At 39.3% G+C, this 17,130-nt stretch overlaps 1 protein-coding gene across 13 annotated transcripts in view; it reads left to right on the top strand.

Moving 5' to 3' along the window:
• The window catches only part of TNRC6B (trinucleotide repeat containing adaptor 6B), a 140,577-nt gene that overhangs the window by 47,352 nt on the left and 76,095 nt on the right, over nt 1–17,130 (top strand). For 3 of the 13 annotated variants that reach the window (XM_009665250.2, XM_068941472.1, XM_068941411.1), the window contains exon 1: nt 11,923–12,157. The exons of 8 other annotated variants lie outside the window; for them this stretch is intronic. In XM_009665250.2, the coding sequence (XP_009663545.2) occupies nt 12,153–12,157 (5 nt within the window). In that variant the 5' untranslated portion in view covers nt 11,923–12,152. Of the gene's footprint in view, nt 1–11,921; nt 12,158–17,130 lie in introns of those variants that run through there. 2 more of the 13 variants (XM_009665249.2, XM_009665248.2) reach the window with 1 other exon arrangement.

The following is a 17,130-nucleotide window of genomic DNA, read 5'->3' as shown; positions in this document are numbered from 1 at the left end:
GCAGAAATATTCAATGTATTCCTGGCATTATATCACACTAAAATTAAAAGGAGGCTCTAGATAAAATAGTATAAGCTAGAAAAGGAATCGTAGGCTCATAAAATGATTTAGGTTGGAAGGCACTTCTAAAAGTCATCTGATCCAGTCCCATGTTCAAAGAAGGACCAACCTGACAGGTAAGATGCTGCTTCAACATTAGATCAGGCTGTTTAGAGTTATTCTAGAGCTTTGCTGGGCAATCTGTTCTAGTGTTTGATCATCCTCACAGTAAAGAATTGTTTCCAGCTATTTCCCTGCCAGAATTTCCCTTGTTGCAATTTAAGTCTATCACCGTTCATCCTTTCAGTATGCATTTCTGAAACTGTAGCTCCATCTTCACTGAAACATCCTGCTCTGGGTAGTTGAAGGTAACGGTAAGATTTTCCCCACCTTGGTTAGCCCTCTCTTCTTAAGACTGAGCGAACAAATTCTCTCAGCCTTTCCTTGTACTTCAGATTAAGGAGCAGGCTGATAGGCCAGTCCTCCTTCATTTTTAGCATCCTGCTGATAGAGGATGTATGTACAGATATCGCCACTATGATGGCATAAGCTGACTGATCTTACTGTTGTATAGTTTTGCTGAAAACTATAAAATGGCTGAAGAAGGCTGCATTGAATGTTAAAGTTCTATGAAGGACCCCAACAATAGCTTCTCTTCCTGCAGCATAAGACCCTTTTCTTTCCAAATTTAAAAAAAAAAAAAAAGTAGCTAAATGCTTGCATGACAGGATTTTTGTTTGTTGTTTTAAGAGCCTTCCATACTCTGGAAGGTATTGACATTTGTCTCCACGCCTTTTTAATTTACTGACAATGCCAGCCTTAGCAGAAGTTTTTCAGAAGATACCTGGTAGGAGTTTTAAAGTAGCCTATAAATCCTAATTCAGATTATCAGCCCAGATTTGGGGTACCTAAATTTGGATGCAGGCACCCCAAATTCTGCTGAAATTCAGGGCGAATTCTTTCCTTGAACGCATCAACAGTGATGTATACAAACAGCTGACTTCTCTGTTTGTGTGTAGAGTGAGTAGTCCATTGGATAAATGTCTCAAACACTGAAGTCCTCTGTCCAGCATCTTAACAAGTCATTGCTGAGACCTGTGCAGATGTAGTGCCATACCAGGCAATGTTGTCATAAGGTATTTCAATTTTATCAGTGTGTTGGAAAACACTCGAGTCCTATTCAGGATAACTCTTGTATTGGCCTCTGAGTAGGAGCATTCTTAACTTTGAAAATTATTTTTTCAAAGAGGGAAAAACTCTTGGAGAGTCAGAAGGATGTTTGAGGACAGGAGACCATGAGAGTAACGCTTTAGGTGAACAGTGAGTAGCGTGTCCAGCTGAGGATTAAGGAATGTTTTCATTAGCTTCATGGTGTAGTAGTCTTTGTCCTGCCACTCCGTTGCAGGAAATAAAAGGTCGCGTTTAGTAGGCAACTCTGCCTTCTATATGTAAGGGGGGCCTGAGGCACAAAGAAAAGCATTGCCCTTTGTTGTGCAATTGGGTGAGTAGTAATGGATGAGACAGCAGTGAACTCTGTAGCTGTAGAGAGAGCTATGTTTTAGCCATAAGACTGGTAAGTCGATAATGTTGAAAAAGCTGGCTTGCACCTTTTACAATACAATACTTCTGAACAGCATAACCAGAAAAGTATGCAGAATTTATGCTTAAAACCTTGACACTTTAGAATTCCAAGGGTTCCATCCTCTCTCTCTTCCCTGTTTTACCAGTTTAATGTTATATTTGAATCTCTTGAACTTTTTGTACTTAAAATTAGAGCTATTCTCCACAGCAAAGCTCTAGCCTGAATAGGCTATGCAAAAATCATTTAAAATTAAACATGCACTTCCACACATCAGTCCTGAAAATATTTACAATGGTCATTTCCTCTTTTTACATTTCATGTTTTTCCCTGTTTCACCTACTCAGTCATGTCTGTCTTTCAAACCATAAAATGAGAGGTAGCAAAACATACCACTGTAAATCTTACTTTATCACAAACAGATACTGGCTTTCCACGTACCTCAGCTAGCCCACGCCATTAGAGAACTGTCATTTTGCAAATATTTTCTTAATGTATGGAAAATTGCATGCAAGATGACCCTTGTGGTGTAAGAAAAGACTATGGAAGATGATTGCGAGGGAAGTCATCTCCAGAGGTACAGTTCCTGCTTACTGTTCCAACGTGCTTTACATATACACCTGATGAATGGTGAGGGAGGCACAGACCTGTGGACAGTATACATTCTACATTTGAAAAGTATGGTACTACTTTTCTTTAGGATTTGATGGTGTTTTCTTTCAGACTTCTTGTGGTAAGAACAGGACAGTGTGTGTGTGCTTGTTTGGGGGGTTGGGTGGGTGGGTTGGTTGGTTGGTTTTTCCCCTCAAGATCTGTATTTGTCTTGTGTAGGAAGTGCATTAAAACTGCTTCTGAACTCCCAGTCTCATCTGACCAAGTCACATCTTTATAACTGTTGTCTTCCCAAACCAAGAGAGAAAAGTATATTTTCTATTCCAATTTTCTGGTTTATGAATATAGTATCGCAAAATACCCATATTAGATACTGTTCACAAATTCCCAGTGATACCATTGATATCTTAGCAGCTTAATCATTACATTAAGTAGTAATTCTAACTGAAATAAGGATGGTATTCTTATTTACTGTCATCTTAAACAGCTTACTGTACTTAGAAGGAGAATGCATCTGTATACTCACCAAACTCCTAAAATCGTGGATCCTCTTAATTTCAAACCCCACCACATCCTCCACCTGCTGCACTCTAGTCCCTTTTCAGGAACCAAACTATCTACAGGACACGCTATTGACACCTCAAGTTCATTGTCCAATAAGCCTTTTTTTGGTTTGACTGGTTTGTGGCTGGCTTCACACCATCGGAAGCTGTCTCAGGTAACTACTCCTCTCCTGTGCATCATTTATCTAGATGGCTGGAAATTGCTCACTTTTCAGCAATTCCTTGCTACTTAGAATGACACTGATAGGTGGTATCTTGCATAGAAGTGAGATAAGTTGTTTCCAAGATCTTTCATTATGTTTTAGCATTTAGCTAAAATATAGACTTCAAACTTCTTTATCTAAATTTGTTCTTTTGCTACCTTTCTCAAACACCTTTCTCATGGTGTTTTAACTTCAGATTTACTCATGGTGTGTCTATATTAGATGTATAAATTTACCAAGTTCTACAGAATGTTGCAGACTCAAAAGGTTTGTTAAACGTTCTATCTGTGATCTGTCTCCTACCTTGCTGTAGAGGACCACTTACTGCAGGGTATGTTGCTTGAAATTGGCAAGAAATTAGGTTTAAAGAAGCCATTTTAAATTTTTGTGTTTGTAGCTCTATTTCCTTGAGGAAGGTTAGTTTCTTCCTCCTCCCCACTATTTCTCCTATTGGTATAATTTTGCTACATTTTAGTAATAAAAGATCTAGTAAGTATCCTAGAAGTATGTGGGGGAGGAAATCCTGGAACACGTGTAAATATTTAAAAGAGATTCATTAAACAAAACTGATATTTTTCCATTAATAAATCTAGCATATTTTTTCTGGTTAATTTATCTTTTCTAAATGCATTTGAAAGGGAAGATCTTACTCTCTAATTTGTAAATTGGAAGAAGAAAAAACAAGAATTCCTACTTTTCAGCTCCTAATTGATGCGTTGATTTTTGAATAGACTAGTCATTGAACTAGAATAAAATGAAAAGTTGAAAATATTCTTTCTGCTTGAGAGGTAATTAGTGCTGAGAAAAGTTGGCTTAGTATTTAAGCAAGCACTGGTTTTGGTTATCAATTTAGTGATCTCACAAGTTCTTTGGCTTGTCTTTTTAATCAGCAGTAAAGATGTAAAACTTGAATATAATTTCATATTTATTAGATTTTATTAAGGATGAAATATATTGTAAATTGTCTTAGTTTTCAAAATGATTTTGAAATTTTTTTTAAAGGAAAGCATATTTTTAATTGAAATAAAAATTGGAATAATTTTTTATTCGTTCTTGAAAAATTAGTATACTTCCTGCTAGAAGTGCTGGATATGCAAATATAAGCAATTGGCTTAAAGAACAGCAAGCAAAAGTATTTGAGATCTAAAAATTGTTGATCCCTGTCTAAGTTAGTGCTTTGTCCATCTCCCTAATGTAAAAATAACTTTCATTTAGATGGATGTATGTGATATTTATACCAAGTTAGTGCCACACAGCGCTAACAGCTTTTTGGTTTGCTAAGAACTCACTTTTTTGGACTGCTGGAGAAAGCCAGTGGCATCAAAAAAGTATATGAATTACAAACCTAAAACTTACCTTTTTCTCTTAAGCCCAGTTTAAGTTGCTTAGTGCACTTTTTGCTTAATTCTCTCCAAGAATAAACACCAAAGTCTTGATGAATGAATCCTTTATATGTGTGCCCAGTTGAATGGTTGAGTCTTCCTTTCAAACAGATGGAGAGGGGAAGGGAAAAAGACTAATGATTGTACATTATATTAGGGATTGTACCCTCTTGTTTTTTCCTATCTCCAGACAGTAGGAAGAACTTTTGGTGGCTGTTTGTCAGTTATGGCTTAGAGATACTAGAAGCTGAAGAATGTAAATGACCTTAAAGAAGGTAAATGGTCTTAAAGGCTAAGAACTTGGTTCCACGTTGTTTCTATCTAGACCTTTCAGGAAATGACAGTCGCTGTAGAAAATGGTGTTCTTTAGTTCTTAGTGTACAAGATATGTCTTATTTTGTTTGACTAATAACGCTGTTCTCTGCGGACAGCGTGGTATGAATTAAGATCTTGTTTACAGAGATATTTTGGAACACTTATGCTTCTTTGCTCTTCTGGCATGCTGTGATCTGGAGAGCTAGTATGGTTTCTTTGACTCCTACCTAGATAGATGGAATTTGCTGAAATCTTTGCTCTTCATCAGGGTAGTCATATTTTAGGGTCATACCACTTTCAGTTAGGTTAGTGCATGTGTTTGAATATTTGTGACATCAGTACAGCTTGCAGAATTTTCTACATGGATAACTAGCTGTTCCTTTTCTGACATTTCGGACTGAAGGGCTGTACACGAAGGGAAATTATTCAGGGAAGATGTTCAAGCCATGTGAAAAGATCTGTTTACAAATTTTGGCAAAAATAAATAGTCTAATTTTTATTAGAAAAATGAGTCAAAGTAGAGAAACCTCTTAAAGTAATTCACTGAATATACATCTGAATATACATTCCTTTTGTATTCTGATTTTTTTTTTATTATTTTTTTAAACAACTTTGTATAATATGGTTCCTTTAGTGAGAACAAAGGAAAATGGGTTGGTGCCAGCTCCAACCAAGATGCCAGAAATTCCTTTCCTCCGAGTTTTCCGGGCCAGTGACTGAACTCCCCATACTAAAGGCAAGTTAGAACAATTTGCAGAAACGTTGGTCCATCTCATGATTTTGTATATGATTGTTTTTTCTTTTAACCATGCGCAGTATAGTTCTCTTTTAGGTACAAAAGAAAAAAGGATTGAACTAGAATAAGACTGTAACGCTTTGAGTGGGTCCTAATATCTTCCTGGTCTTATGCGATACCCCCATAAATATTAGTGAGAAATCTTGCTTTGCAGACTAAACTGTATTGAGTTCAGTATATTTATTTTCAGTAGAAGCAGATCTAGAGGTTCAATACAGAGTTGGGGTCCTGTTGTGGTGAAGTGTTTATGGACATGAAAGAGAACTTTTTACTTAAATATTCCAGCCTATTCAGATAAAAATGCTTGTTGCTATTTGTTTAAAAAAATGTATGTAGCTTCTAGGCTTAAGCAGGAGGAGGGAAGGAGTTAACCAATGAGTAGGTTATTACTCGTCCTTTTGAAATGTGTAGTAACAGCTATTGCTGATAGAAGGTCAGTTGAATCATTGATCTCACTGCTATGGCAATTCACGTGTTCTAAAATAACAATTAGAAAGTGACAGCTTGCCCACCCTATGGAGGGAGTGATACCCTATCCGGTTTCCTCAACCGTCTATTTGACAGAGGTGTGTATCTGTCCACTGGCATAAAAAAAAATTGGAGAAAATGGATAAGCTTTTCCCGTTTCTTTGATATTTTGGCAGTTTATAGGATTTTAGAAAATGAAAATGGAAACTCATTAGGATAGCAGACTCATTAGGATAGCGTTATAATCTTCAAAATCAAGAAGCTTCTGAGATATATGAACAGGTTAACTAAATTCTAAGAATACTAATTTGCAGAAGTTCCCTTGAGCATTGTGCTAGAGGAAGATGTACTCTTTAAATTTCCAAGGATGGGTATATACATGATTTCTACAACTTTCTAAAAACCTCATTCAGTGTTTAGAGGGGAACTTGAATGGGAAATGATTTGGGTGGGGTCTCTTGTTTCATTTTCTGGAGAAGTCAGTCCTGTGCATTTGCTCTCCGTGTCTGTATCTTTCCCAATAAGTCTGGAGTCTATTGTCCAGTTTTGGTCAAGTCAGGCAGAGAAGTAAGAAATAGCAATGAGTTCTTATCAGTATGTTAAACATCAGTGGCTGTGCGGAGGAGAGAGTCCAAAATTAACGTCCCCACTAAAAGAAGGGTTTCGGAACAAAACAGGATAATCTGTTCAGTTCTTGTTCTGTTGACTGCAAATCAACATATGTTATTGTGGGATTAGACCCCAGCATATGCTGATTTTTTGCCCAGGTGTGAAGTACTAAAGGGGAGGGGGGAACAATTACAGGGGGAGAGAGCTATGTAGCATTTGTATTGTATACTGGTAAGGGCTTGGCATCACAGGAGAACTGGCCGTGCAAGAAGCCAGAATTAGTGTAGTAAGGTAGAGATTCAGTGATGCGTGACAGGAGATCCATAGGAAATAAGCCTTATTAGTTCTGTTGTCCATGGAACAACTTTGGTAAAAGGAAGGAAGATAGAAGGCTTTATCTTCCTGCAAATGAAAAAGGGCATTTGAGGAGACTGAAGAAGGGGAGGCGTGGTGATGGATTATTTATAGGCTAAACAGCTAGGGAAAGTATTGTGGCAGATTGAGGAAAAAATTACGTGGAGAAGTGGGTGTTTGCAAACTTCTGTGAATGAAGTTATTTCCTTCTCACTCGTTGTATTTCTGCAAGCGCTCGATGAGTGTATAGATTCAGAACTTTGGTTTGGCTTTGAAGTCATGAATAGTTCTTAAACTCAGTATCCTGTAAACTTTTCAGGCCCGATACTCTATTTGTACTGTCTCTGGCAAGACAGAAATGAGATTTGGTCTTTTCTATGGCTCCAAAGCAGTATTGCAATTATAGGTATTCAATAATAATGATGATATAGTCTGTTCATAGAACATGTGTTGATAGGCGCCATTGTGTAAGGGATGCAAAAGCTGTTGTAACTTTTTCAGAAACTGAGCAAGCTTTTCCTTTGTCCATCACTTCTGTCACCGTATTTTTCTTTGAAGAAAGAATGTACATTATACTTCGGATTACTATAGTTAAAACCTTTGTCAGCTCTGTTTTCACTGTTCTGCAGCATAAATGTCTCACTGTTCACTAAATGTGAAAAAATACCTAGTTTTCCTTAGGAATGAGGCCTCCCTTGAAGTATGCTTGGACATTTCAAAGTTTTGAATTCCTACAGAAGGAGAGGCTGTCTCTCTTTTACTTGTACAATGGTTTAAACTATTGCTGCAAAGACTTTTAAAAATTTTGAAAAGTGAAGATGATAGCTAAATTTGGCTGTATCAACATAAAAGTATGGAGCATTCAGCATTCCTGCCTGTTCAGAGAAAAGAATTAAAGGGTAGTCTGAACTATCCTCTACCCAGGATTGAGATGCCTGTGTCAAGTTCCTAGTTGTTAAGTCTAGTAAACAAATGACTTTGAACTCCTGTTCTTAACCCTAATGTTTTTGATTGTTCTTTTAAAATAAATGGTATTGCCGTAGTTAAAGCACATAAGGGATAGTTAAGACTGTTAATTCTGTTCCTTAAATCAAGGGATTCTCAGTGGATGCTTTTGTATTAGAGGAAATTGTGCAACACTATGTAACTTAGTCCTCGCATACTTCTTGCTACTGTAAGAGAAGAGTTACACTTCTAACTTTATCTAAGAAAAGACAAAGTGACCCTTCTAATCGCTGTCAACTTCATGAGATTAAACTAGTCAAAATTTGCCTTTACGAGGATTGTAATCCAGATCAGTTAGCCCACTGGTGACGGGATAGGAGTTTGTGCGGAATCAGTCTCTGATCATCCTGTACTCATTGTCATCACCCACCTTCTGGGGTGGGGGAGGGAGGTCTAGGGAAATCTAGCTGATGAGCTGTGAGAGGGTAGAGGGTATGCAGGCTTCACTTCACTCTGGGATCTGCCTTTTTGCCTCTGATATTCTAGGAAGCAAATTCTTGACCGACTGGAAAAGGACAGTGGTGAGTAGGAGTTCATGCTATGAGAAACTTGTTAATATTTGTGGGTTTTGCAAAGGAATTATGTTAGGAGGAACTGAATTGACTTTTTCACTTTCATAGCATCAGCTATGAAGAACTTCAGGGGAGGAGGGAAGGAGGCGAAGTCTTAAATTTGTTGCCACATATGGAAGGGCAATGTAGAAGGCCCAGTGCATGGAGTGCAGTATTGCAGGATGGCAAAAGCCCAGCCTTCAAAATAAGCAAGGTAGGGCAGCAGACTGTGGGACTTTGAGCCATGGGAAAATGCCAGTCCTTGCATAAGGACTGAATGAAATTGACCCCTTTCAAAGTTGAGTAGAGATCTACAGATTGGACAGACAAGATCTCCTTTTTGAGATTATAACTTGAGCATATAGTTGATATCCCAATTAATTGACTGGACACTGGAGCATGCCTGTATACGTGAAGTTGAAGACTAATCTGTTGTTTCCATATTCAGAGGTCATCAAAAACATGAGTTGTAGTTAGAACCAAAATGCATCTTAATGTGAGTTAAAAACGCTCCCCTCCTCCACTGTTTGAAATGAGGGAGTAGAGAATCCATGTCTGTAAGAGTCTCTCTTAATGTGTGTGTGTGTGTATGTCTGCTCATACTGGATGCTGTCCTCACAGGAGCACTGTGAAGGTTCATTAAGATTTGTGAAGTGCTTTATGATCCTCAGATGGAAGATGTTTAGAAATTGAAGTGTTGTATAATCAGGTAAGTTAGTAGTGTGTAACTAGGATATAACCTATTAACAGAGCTGTTAACATCAGAAAGCATAATGGTTAGGTTTTAAAGTACAATTGCCCTCTGAAAAGGGATATGCAGGCTTTGTATATGCTCTGTATTTTTATGCTATGTTTCATTGTTTTCTGAACTACTGTGCTGTTTCTCTTCCTTCCACAATTTTGGTTGAGGAAATAAAAATAAACGAACAAACAAACAAATAAATAAACAAACGTCTCCAGGCCCTGGGTAGACAAGAGTTAACCATATGCCAATATGAATGGATAAAGATTTTGAGGCAAAAAATTGTATTTCAGTTGTTGGCTTAGCTGAAAAATATTAATGCACTTTTTGTATTGAAATAATGATTTTGAAGTAGCTTCCAAATAACATTTTAAAGGAGACAAAACATGGATAATTTTCACATTGTCAGTGGAATTAAATCCACCGTTCTTTACAGAGGACAAGGTCAAGATAAAATCTAGGCCCACTGCACATACATTTTTAACAGACTGCTAAATGGTCCCCAAGGTGTTTTGTCTGTGCTATAATTATTTGAGAGTTGCCAACGCTAGCCATTATAAATATTTTTGGTTCACTGATTATTGCTTGTCCTGAAAAAAGGTGTTCTCATTTAAAAAGCTTTACCTGTTGAACATTGATAATATAAAGTTTTAGATTGTACTTGATGCACACAACTCAAGTGAGTGCTTCTTGCTTAAAGTCCTCAAAGTCTTCACAATGTTACCGGCTCCTTGAAAGAAAAGCTTCTTGGACTTCCGCATGGAGAAGTGTCAAGCCCTACTAAAGTTAAGAGGATTTATAGATCTGAGCAAGCAGTTTGGCTTTTGGGGGGAAGAGAGTGAAATTACCTGTATCTGTAGCTTAATACCTGCTCTCACACTCAGTGTGAACACATCTGTGGAACGTGCAGCTGCAGTAGTTGATCTAGCCTTTCAGAAGGGGGACAGCTGGGGTTTTTGTTTGGTTTTTATGAAACTGTGTATAAATCCAGCTGTTGCTCTGGATATCTAAAGACAAATCCCAGACCAACTGTGGTGTACTCCTGGGACTTGCTGCAAATGAGAACCCATTCCTTAGTATTTCACCACGCTTGTTGAATTGTGTTTGGATTAGCCCTACCACGGAGCACCAACAACCTGTTAGCTCCAGCAGGCTGATTCTCTGCTCCATTTCAGACAGCAGAGCTGCCTGAGCAGCTATCTACTTTTTGTTCAGTACCTGTAAATGCAACATGCTTTAGCTGTTTCCAGAGTTTAATGAGCCTGCAGATATGGACATGGGAGCTAATTGTGCATGCTGTAGTCCTGTTGAAGAATCCCCCACATTGGGGGAACCCCCATTCTGGAATCTGGGGCTGGTTTCTGTATCTTTTTACTATTAAGGATAATAGGAGCAAAGCTTGTCAAAACCTGAACTGTATTAGCCACTTGTAGCCTCCTGAAGGCTTTTGAAACACAATATTTAGTCAATGACTTACATTGTACAATAATACATAGTAGTGACTTTTATTCTATTTAATAAGAAGCACAGCTTCCACTCCTCCAAAAATTCACTCCCTAAAAAACAATTCACAGTGTTCCCCCCTAAATTTTTCAGCTTAATTTCATTTGATATTTTTTCTGTTCTAAGGGACTTTTTAAATTAGTTTTAGTGCAAAACAATTTACAGAATCAAAAAATTTTGAATTGCAAGCACTCAATATTGAGGATGCCCTTGTCAGCTTCCTGAGCTGCTGTCAGCTCTCACAGGGCATGTTTTCATTGCACGATTAACTCAAGCATTTGTTATCTGTTTTCAGCTAAGGTGCGGGTTTCCTCACTGCAGAATAAAACCTGCATTAGTATATACTTTGCTTTTTCTGCCCATTCAAGGTAATGTCTGGAAGCATATCCTGCAGTTCTTTATGTTGCGACATACTGGGTTTCTCTATTTCAACTGATGGAGAATTTATCTGGGGAAATTGTGGGAAGAGACTATTGAGTGCCTGTGTAATGATTAAGTTGCAGCTTGAGACTTAAAAGAAGTCAGGACTCTAAGGTAGACTTGGAGCTTGCTCTGCAGTCCTGTGAGTCTTCCTTCGCACATCTGAACCTGGATCTCAGGTTTGTGTGCGCGCGTATTGTGTAGACGCTCGGGTTACAATCTGGACTAGTTGTGGACTGAAGATGTTGTCCTTGGATCAAGATGGGGTGGTACTTGAAATGTCGTTTGCTCTGGAGGTAAGTGCTAGGTTCACATGTTCCCATGTACTTTGCAGAAGACTGAGCGTTGCCTGTAGGACTTGCACGTTTCGTGACTTATTGTTTATAAGTTGTGCAACCTTAATATCGAACTAGCATAATGGGCAGTTTCATTTTTAGCTAACTTTAAAAAAAAAAAAAAAAAAAACACCAAAAAACCCCCTCCAGCTGAGTTGCTCCCTTCTCCCTTTTTCTTTCCCCTCCCATACTGAAATCGCTTCACGCTCGCACCCCTGCTGTGCGTTGCCTTCGCGGGAAGAGTGGCGGAGAAGGGAGCCAGGCGGCGCGCGCGTGAGAGCGGCCCCGCTCGGCGGAGGCCGAGCAGGGAGGAGCGCTCGCCCAGGCGCAGGCGGGACGCGTCCCCTTTAAGGCGGCCGGTGGGCCGGCCCCCGCTGCTGACTGACAGCTCGCCCCGAGTCACGTGACCTGCCTCTATTTGAAGGTCACAAAAAGCTTCTTCCTTTAGAGAGAGCAAGAGGGAGAGAGAGAGGGAGGGGGAGAGAGAGAGGGAGAGAGAGAGGGAGGGAGTTCAAGCCAAAATGGCCGACAGAGCCTCTGCTGGTTTCTGAACATTTGAAATTGAAGAAGAAGGAGGAAAAAAAAATACAAATACGGAATCGTTTTTGGATCTCTTTTCATTTCCATTTCTACCTTGTATGCCTCAACTCGCTGGATTTAAGCACTGCTGCACTTTATGAGGTTAGTAGCACGTTTCGATTTTATTGTTTTTACCTATTAGGAGATCTTTAAGAGCCTGAGCTGACCGTTTTCATCTGTGCTTTTGCAGAGGTGTATTTCCTAGCGTGCTTTAGATGCTGTCTGTTTTTACGCGTAAAGCACTCTTAACTGGATTTTTAGAGTTTTTTAAGACGACGTCTCCGGTAGAAACGTACTGTAGATTTCGAAGAGATTTGTAATTTAAAGGATTTATGCAAATTACAGAAGATCGTTTGTGTTTTCCAAGCTGGCGAAGTACAAGACAGTACTGAAAATCTTGTTTTATTTAAATACAGGCTGTTTAAACAGAGATTTCTTCCCCACAGCACCCGAAGCTCTTAAATCTGCTGCAAAAATTTGCATATATATACATGAACGGGTTTGCATTCTTTCTGCTGCTGGGTCCGGCAAGGGGCGGATGGGGAAGTGTTCTCCCCAGGCCACTCGTCCTAGGGCGAAAGGGGGGGGGGGGGAAGCGAAAATAATGCACCCGAGCATTTACGACGCCAGGCTGGGGTGGCGAGGTTTGGGCTGGGGAGGACTCCTGCGCTTGGAGCCTTCCCGAGGAAGAGGCAGAGCCGCCGCCGTCGCCGGCCGCCTCCTGCGCGGGCTCCCGCGCCCTCCCCTCCCTTCCCCTCCCCTCCCCCGCGCAGCCAGATGCCTTATTTCGGCCCTCGGCGGGCCCAAATGGTGCTGCCCCGCGGCCGCGGCAGCCGGGGTGCAGAGCAGCCAGCCAGTGCTGCCTTTGAAACCACGCTCCCCCTGCGCGGCCGCCGCGAAGGAAGGGAGCCCGCCTGGCTGCAGCGAGTCCCGAGCCTGATGAGACGTGTGCCAGGTATTTAAGGCACACGAATGCGGGATGCTGGATGCTGCCTCTGTTTTGCAGACTCTTGCGCTGTGTTGGTTAGGAAGCGAGTATGCGTGTGTTGTTAAGCACAGGTAAAAGGCTGCGTTTTCCTGCGGGGCCCTCCCCCCCCCCCCACACCCCACACACCGTGTTCTATGTTGCAAAAATAACCTCGATTTAAATTTTTAGTATCTCCCTCCAGAACTAAGCAGAAAATTAAAGGGAAGTAGCCGAAGCTTGCTTTCTGAGAGCAGGCCCCTCCCCCCCCACATTGTAAGAGTGTGATGTAATGCTCCTTTCTGTGAGGTTAAATGAAAAATTTTCTCTGTGTTGGTCTGTGTTATTCTTCTCTATCTGATGGGCCTTGTGCTCTGATAGTTTTGTAGCTGGATGTTTAGGCAGCAGATAATTATGGAAAAAATAACTTCTTAATGTGAATCTGCTTGCAGATTGCTGTGTGCGTGCGCGTGTGTGCATTGATTATGATTAGCGGGTCAACTTTGCAAACCTGCAGGATGGGTCATATTTTGTATTTCTTTGTAGCCTTACATCCCCACTATTAAATACAAATGGCAGAGATGGATGTTTGAATATGTTTCCTGAAGATACATCTAGCTGTCCTAGTTATAGGTTCCTAATAGTATTTATCAGGCTTCTTTTTTTCCCAGGCTAGCAACTATTTGGAATAATTTTGCTTTACATTAAGACTACCATGGAAATTAGAGGTGGTTTTTATTTTTAAATTCGAGCAAGGGTGTTGTAGCCAATAGAAAACGAACTGCACTCAAAATTGGTGTAGTGTATTGTGCTGATAATTTTTGTCTTACAAAGTTTAATAATAGTGGGTTACCCAAATCACAATTAAAATAACACACTTTCTACCCACGTACCGTTAATGACTTAACCTAAATTCCACCCTCTGTCATTAGCATGTATCTGTGTGAGAGAGTATTATAGAAATCTGTGTCTGACCTGAAGCAACCTGGTGGCTGAATCTGCTTTTGTTATTCAGAGCCTTCTTGGGCTTAGTGGAGATCCTAATGTAGCCAGAATACATTGAATATACGTGTTGGTTGACAGAGATTAATACTGTTCTCAAATGTAATTTTTAAGTCTCCATATTCTGGGATTTGAGACTTATTGGGCCAAAACACCGATTAGGTAGTTCATGCAAGATTTACTATAGCCTGATGGCTGAACTGAGGAAGTAAGGGAAACAAATTTTGTCCCGGGTTGGCAATACTGTAGGATTTGGCCTCCTTGGCATCTGTGCTTTAGAAAGATACTTGCCTTTCCTGCATATTTTTCACCTTTATGCATTATCACCTATGATGTACACTATCAAATCATGTAAATGCTGATATACCTTGATTATTATGAAGGTGAAAAGCAGGATATTTTCTAATAACTGTGACTATTCATAACTATAGGAGCAGTCGTGGATCATCAAAAAGCAACCACTGAGAATATTAGAAGCGATTCCAGGATGTAGTCAAGCACTTGAGTAGACTGCTGACAAAGTACATTATGAATAGAAAGGACCAATTCAAATAATTCCTCATATCACCGTCTTTGACCCATTGAGTCTTGGTGCAGAGTGTTTTGAGTACTCTGCAGCCTATAAAATTCTAGGATCTTAAAGTGCAAATGTGGACAACTCTCAGTACCATTTGCATTCAGTATGTTCTTTAATACAAAGGAAATATTTAAAAAAAAAAAATTACTTAGAATCATTCTGAGGGAGACCAACTCAAGAGTTGCAATTTCTAGATTTGAATTTGACGCTTGCAAAAGTGGGGAAGGGGGCTTTTTCCCTTTGTTTAATTTACGATGATGATGATGTCCTAGAAAGCTTACTTTGCTTATTTTTCTGTTTGTGTTTGTATGCCAATTGTTATTGGTATCTACAGCAATCAAAGTCCTTACCCGAAGCACACTGTTTTCGTAGGCTGAAAACTACAGTGAAACTGCAGTCAGCAGAGCCCCTGCTGTTTTGTGCACCACTTCTAAGAGATTCTTGAGAAATAATTGACAAGAAAAGACTTATTACCATTGGCTTTCAGTATACAGGAGTCTGCACCTCTAATGGGAAAAATTTCAGGGAAAACAAATTAAGCCGCTGTCAGCGGCTTTCTGAGGCTTTTTTTCCCTGCTGGGAGGGGAAAAAACCTTCCTAAGATAATAGAGTCTGCGCTGGCTGGTTACAGGAAAACTTAACCTTTTGACACCTTTGTCTTTTATTTTATTAATAGATGGCTGAGTAGAGGAGAAAGCATCCATATCTGCAAATGAAGAAAAATCCATAATGTGACCTAGTATACAGCAGGACATTAGAGATTTTGTGCAAAGGAGAATTTTTATCAGCGCCTTTTCCTGGGAAAACTAGTTGGGGCCTACACCATGAAGCAGAGTTCCTTAGTTCTGGTCACTGTGGAACAATTTTTGTTTTGGTGACTAGGAGGAAGGTGATAAGTTGAATTTACAGCTATTTTAGGCAATATTTGATGGTATCGTTGTGTTTGGTAGGGTCTTCTGCTGACAATTGTTTTATGACTAAACAGAGTTTCTGGGATTTTTCTGCTTTAATCGATAAAAGAAACTTGGCTCCTTCAGAAGTGCTGTTCCAGCTTGTTTAGTACCAGTTTTCTGTTTAAACAGCTCAAGATTTGAGGCAGGAAAATGAGATACTTGAGATGTTTGGTTCTCACAAGCTATGCTTCAGGTTTCTACCAAGGGGATTGAGGTGAGTATCTCGGTTCTAGTTTTGTAACCTTCTCAGAAGTCTTGTAAAAGGTAGCATGTAACCTCAGGGCAAGGGTAAGATGTTTCTTCGTGAAGTAAGGTATCTTTTTGCTTAGAACGTTGCTTCTAAAGAAACTGGTTATAACTTAGGTGGCTAAACTTTAAATATTTGGCTGTAATTGTTTCTGCTAAATTATATCTCATAAACAGATGTAAATTTCAGTTTAGGTAAATACGAAGATTTATTGATCCTTAAAGCAAGGAAAGAATTTATTTCAAGAAACAGCAAGTTTTAGTTGCTAATGTGACATTTGGAATTTAGTTGGTATGGTTACATATGCTGTATTTCAGCTATTTGTCAAATGATATTTGAAGTTAGGTGTCAAGATCGCGGTTTTGGCTGTTTCAGGATTGAGAGCAAATACGGAAGCATCATGGAGATAAAAAATAAACTTTCTAGTTCGTTTTAGTGATGGTGCCATAATTGTTTTGAAGGACACTAGAAAAATGGTGCCTTTTTGTATCTGTGGTAGTGAATTCTGGCTTCAGAGCTGTCCATTTAACACTTTTCACTACTTAAATCCGTTTTCTCCTTTGTATGTGTACTTCTAACCCAAGAAGACAATACAGGGTTTTTTTTTTGTAGAGATAGGGCATGTGTTTTGGGAGCAACACGAATATATGCAAGCCCTAGTATATTTTTACATGATGCCATCGAGACCCTTTTGAAGAGAGTTCCTAATGCTTTGTGGATATTATTGTTTTAAAAGCCATTTTGCTGTTTGTTTCTTTACGGTATGCTGGATTTATAGTCCAGGGCTGAAATGCTCTGGTGCTACTACCATTGTATATTTGTAACTGTAATCATTTCTGAAAAGTCATGACTAAGAACTGATTGGTGTGGTATTTAGAATATTATAGTATGGGCAAATGAAAAAATAAACCTTGATCCTCCTGCAAAATGCTGTTCCAGGGCTATTTTTAACAAGCCAGTTTAGTCATGTAGAGAAACATAAACATATAAACCCTGGAGTTACTGTAGATACCCAGCAAAAAGTACATTAATAAAACAGGAGATGATTATTAAAGGCAGAACAAATCAAACCAAGAGTTAAATTCAGCAATGAAAAAGATGTGTTAATGCTCCTGGTGAGAAGAAAATAGAGAGGAGTCATGATCACACCCACAGGTAGCAAGCATGAGAGCTGAGTAGTATTTGCTTCTGTGCCACGGTTTGTCTGAATTTGAGTAGATGGATTTTTGTATATGTTAGGCCTAGAAAATGATTTAAAAGTGCTTGGATATCATTGGATGAGAAAATACCATAAAAGTACAAAGCCACTAGTATTAATACAAATTTATGGTA

Source organism: Struthio camelus, chromosome 1 (genome assembly GCF_040807025.1).
Source record: "Struthio camelus isolate bStrCam1 chromosome 1, bStrCam1.hap1, whole genome shotgun sequence".
NCBI lineage: Eukaryota > Metazoa > Chordata > Aves > Struthioniformes > Struthionidae > Struthio > Struthio camelus.
The sequence above is the reverse complement of the archived record's forward strand: the minus strand, read 5'-3'. Positions and strand labels throughout refer to the sequence as shown.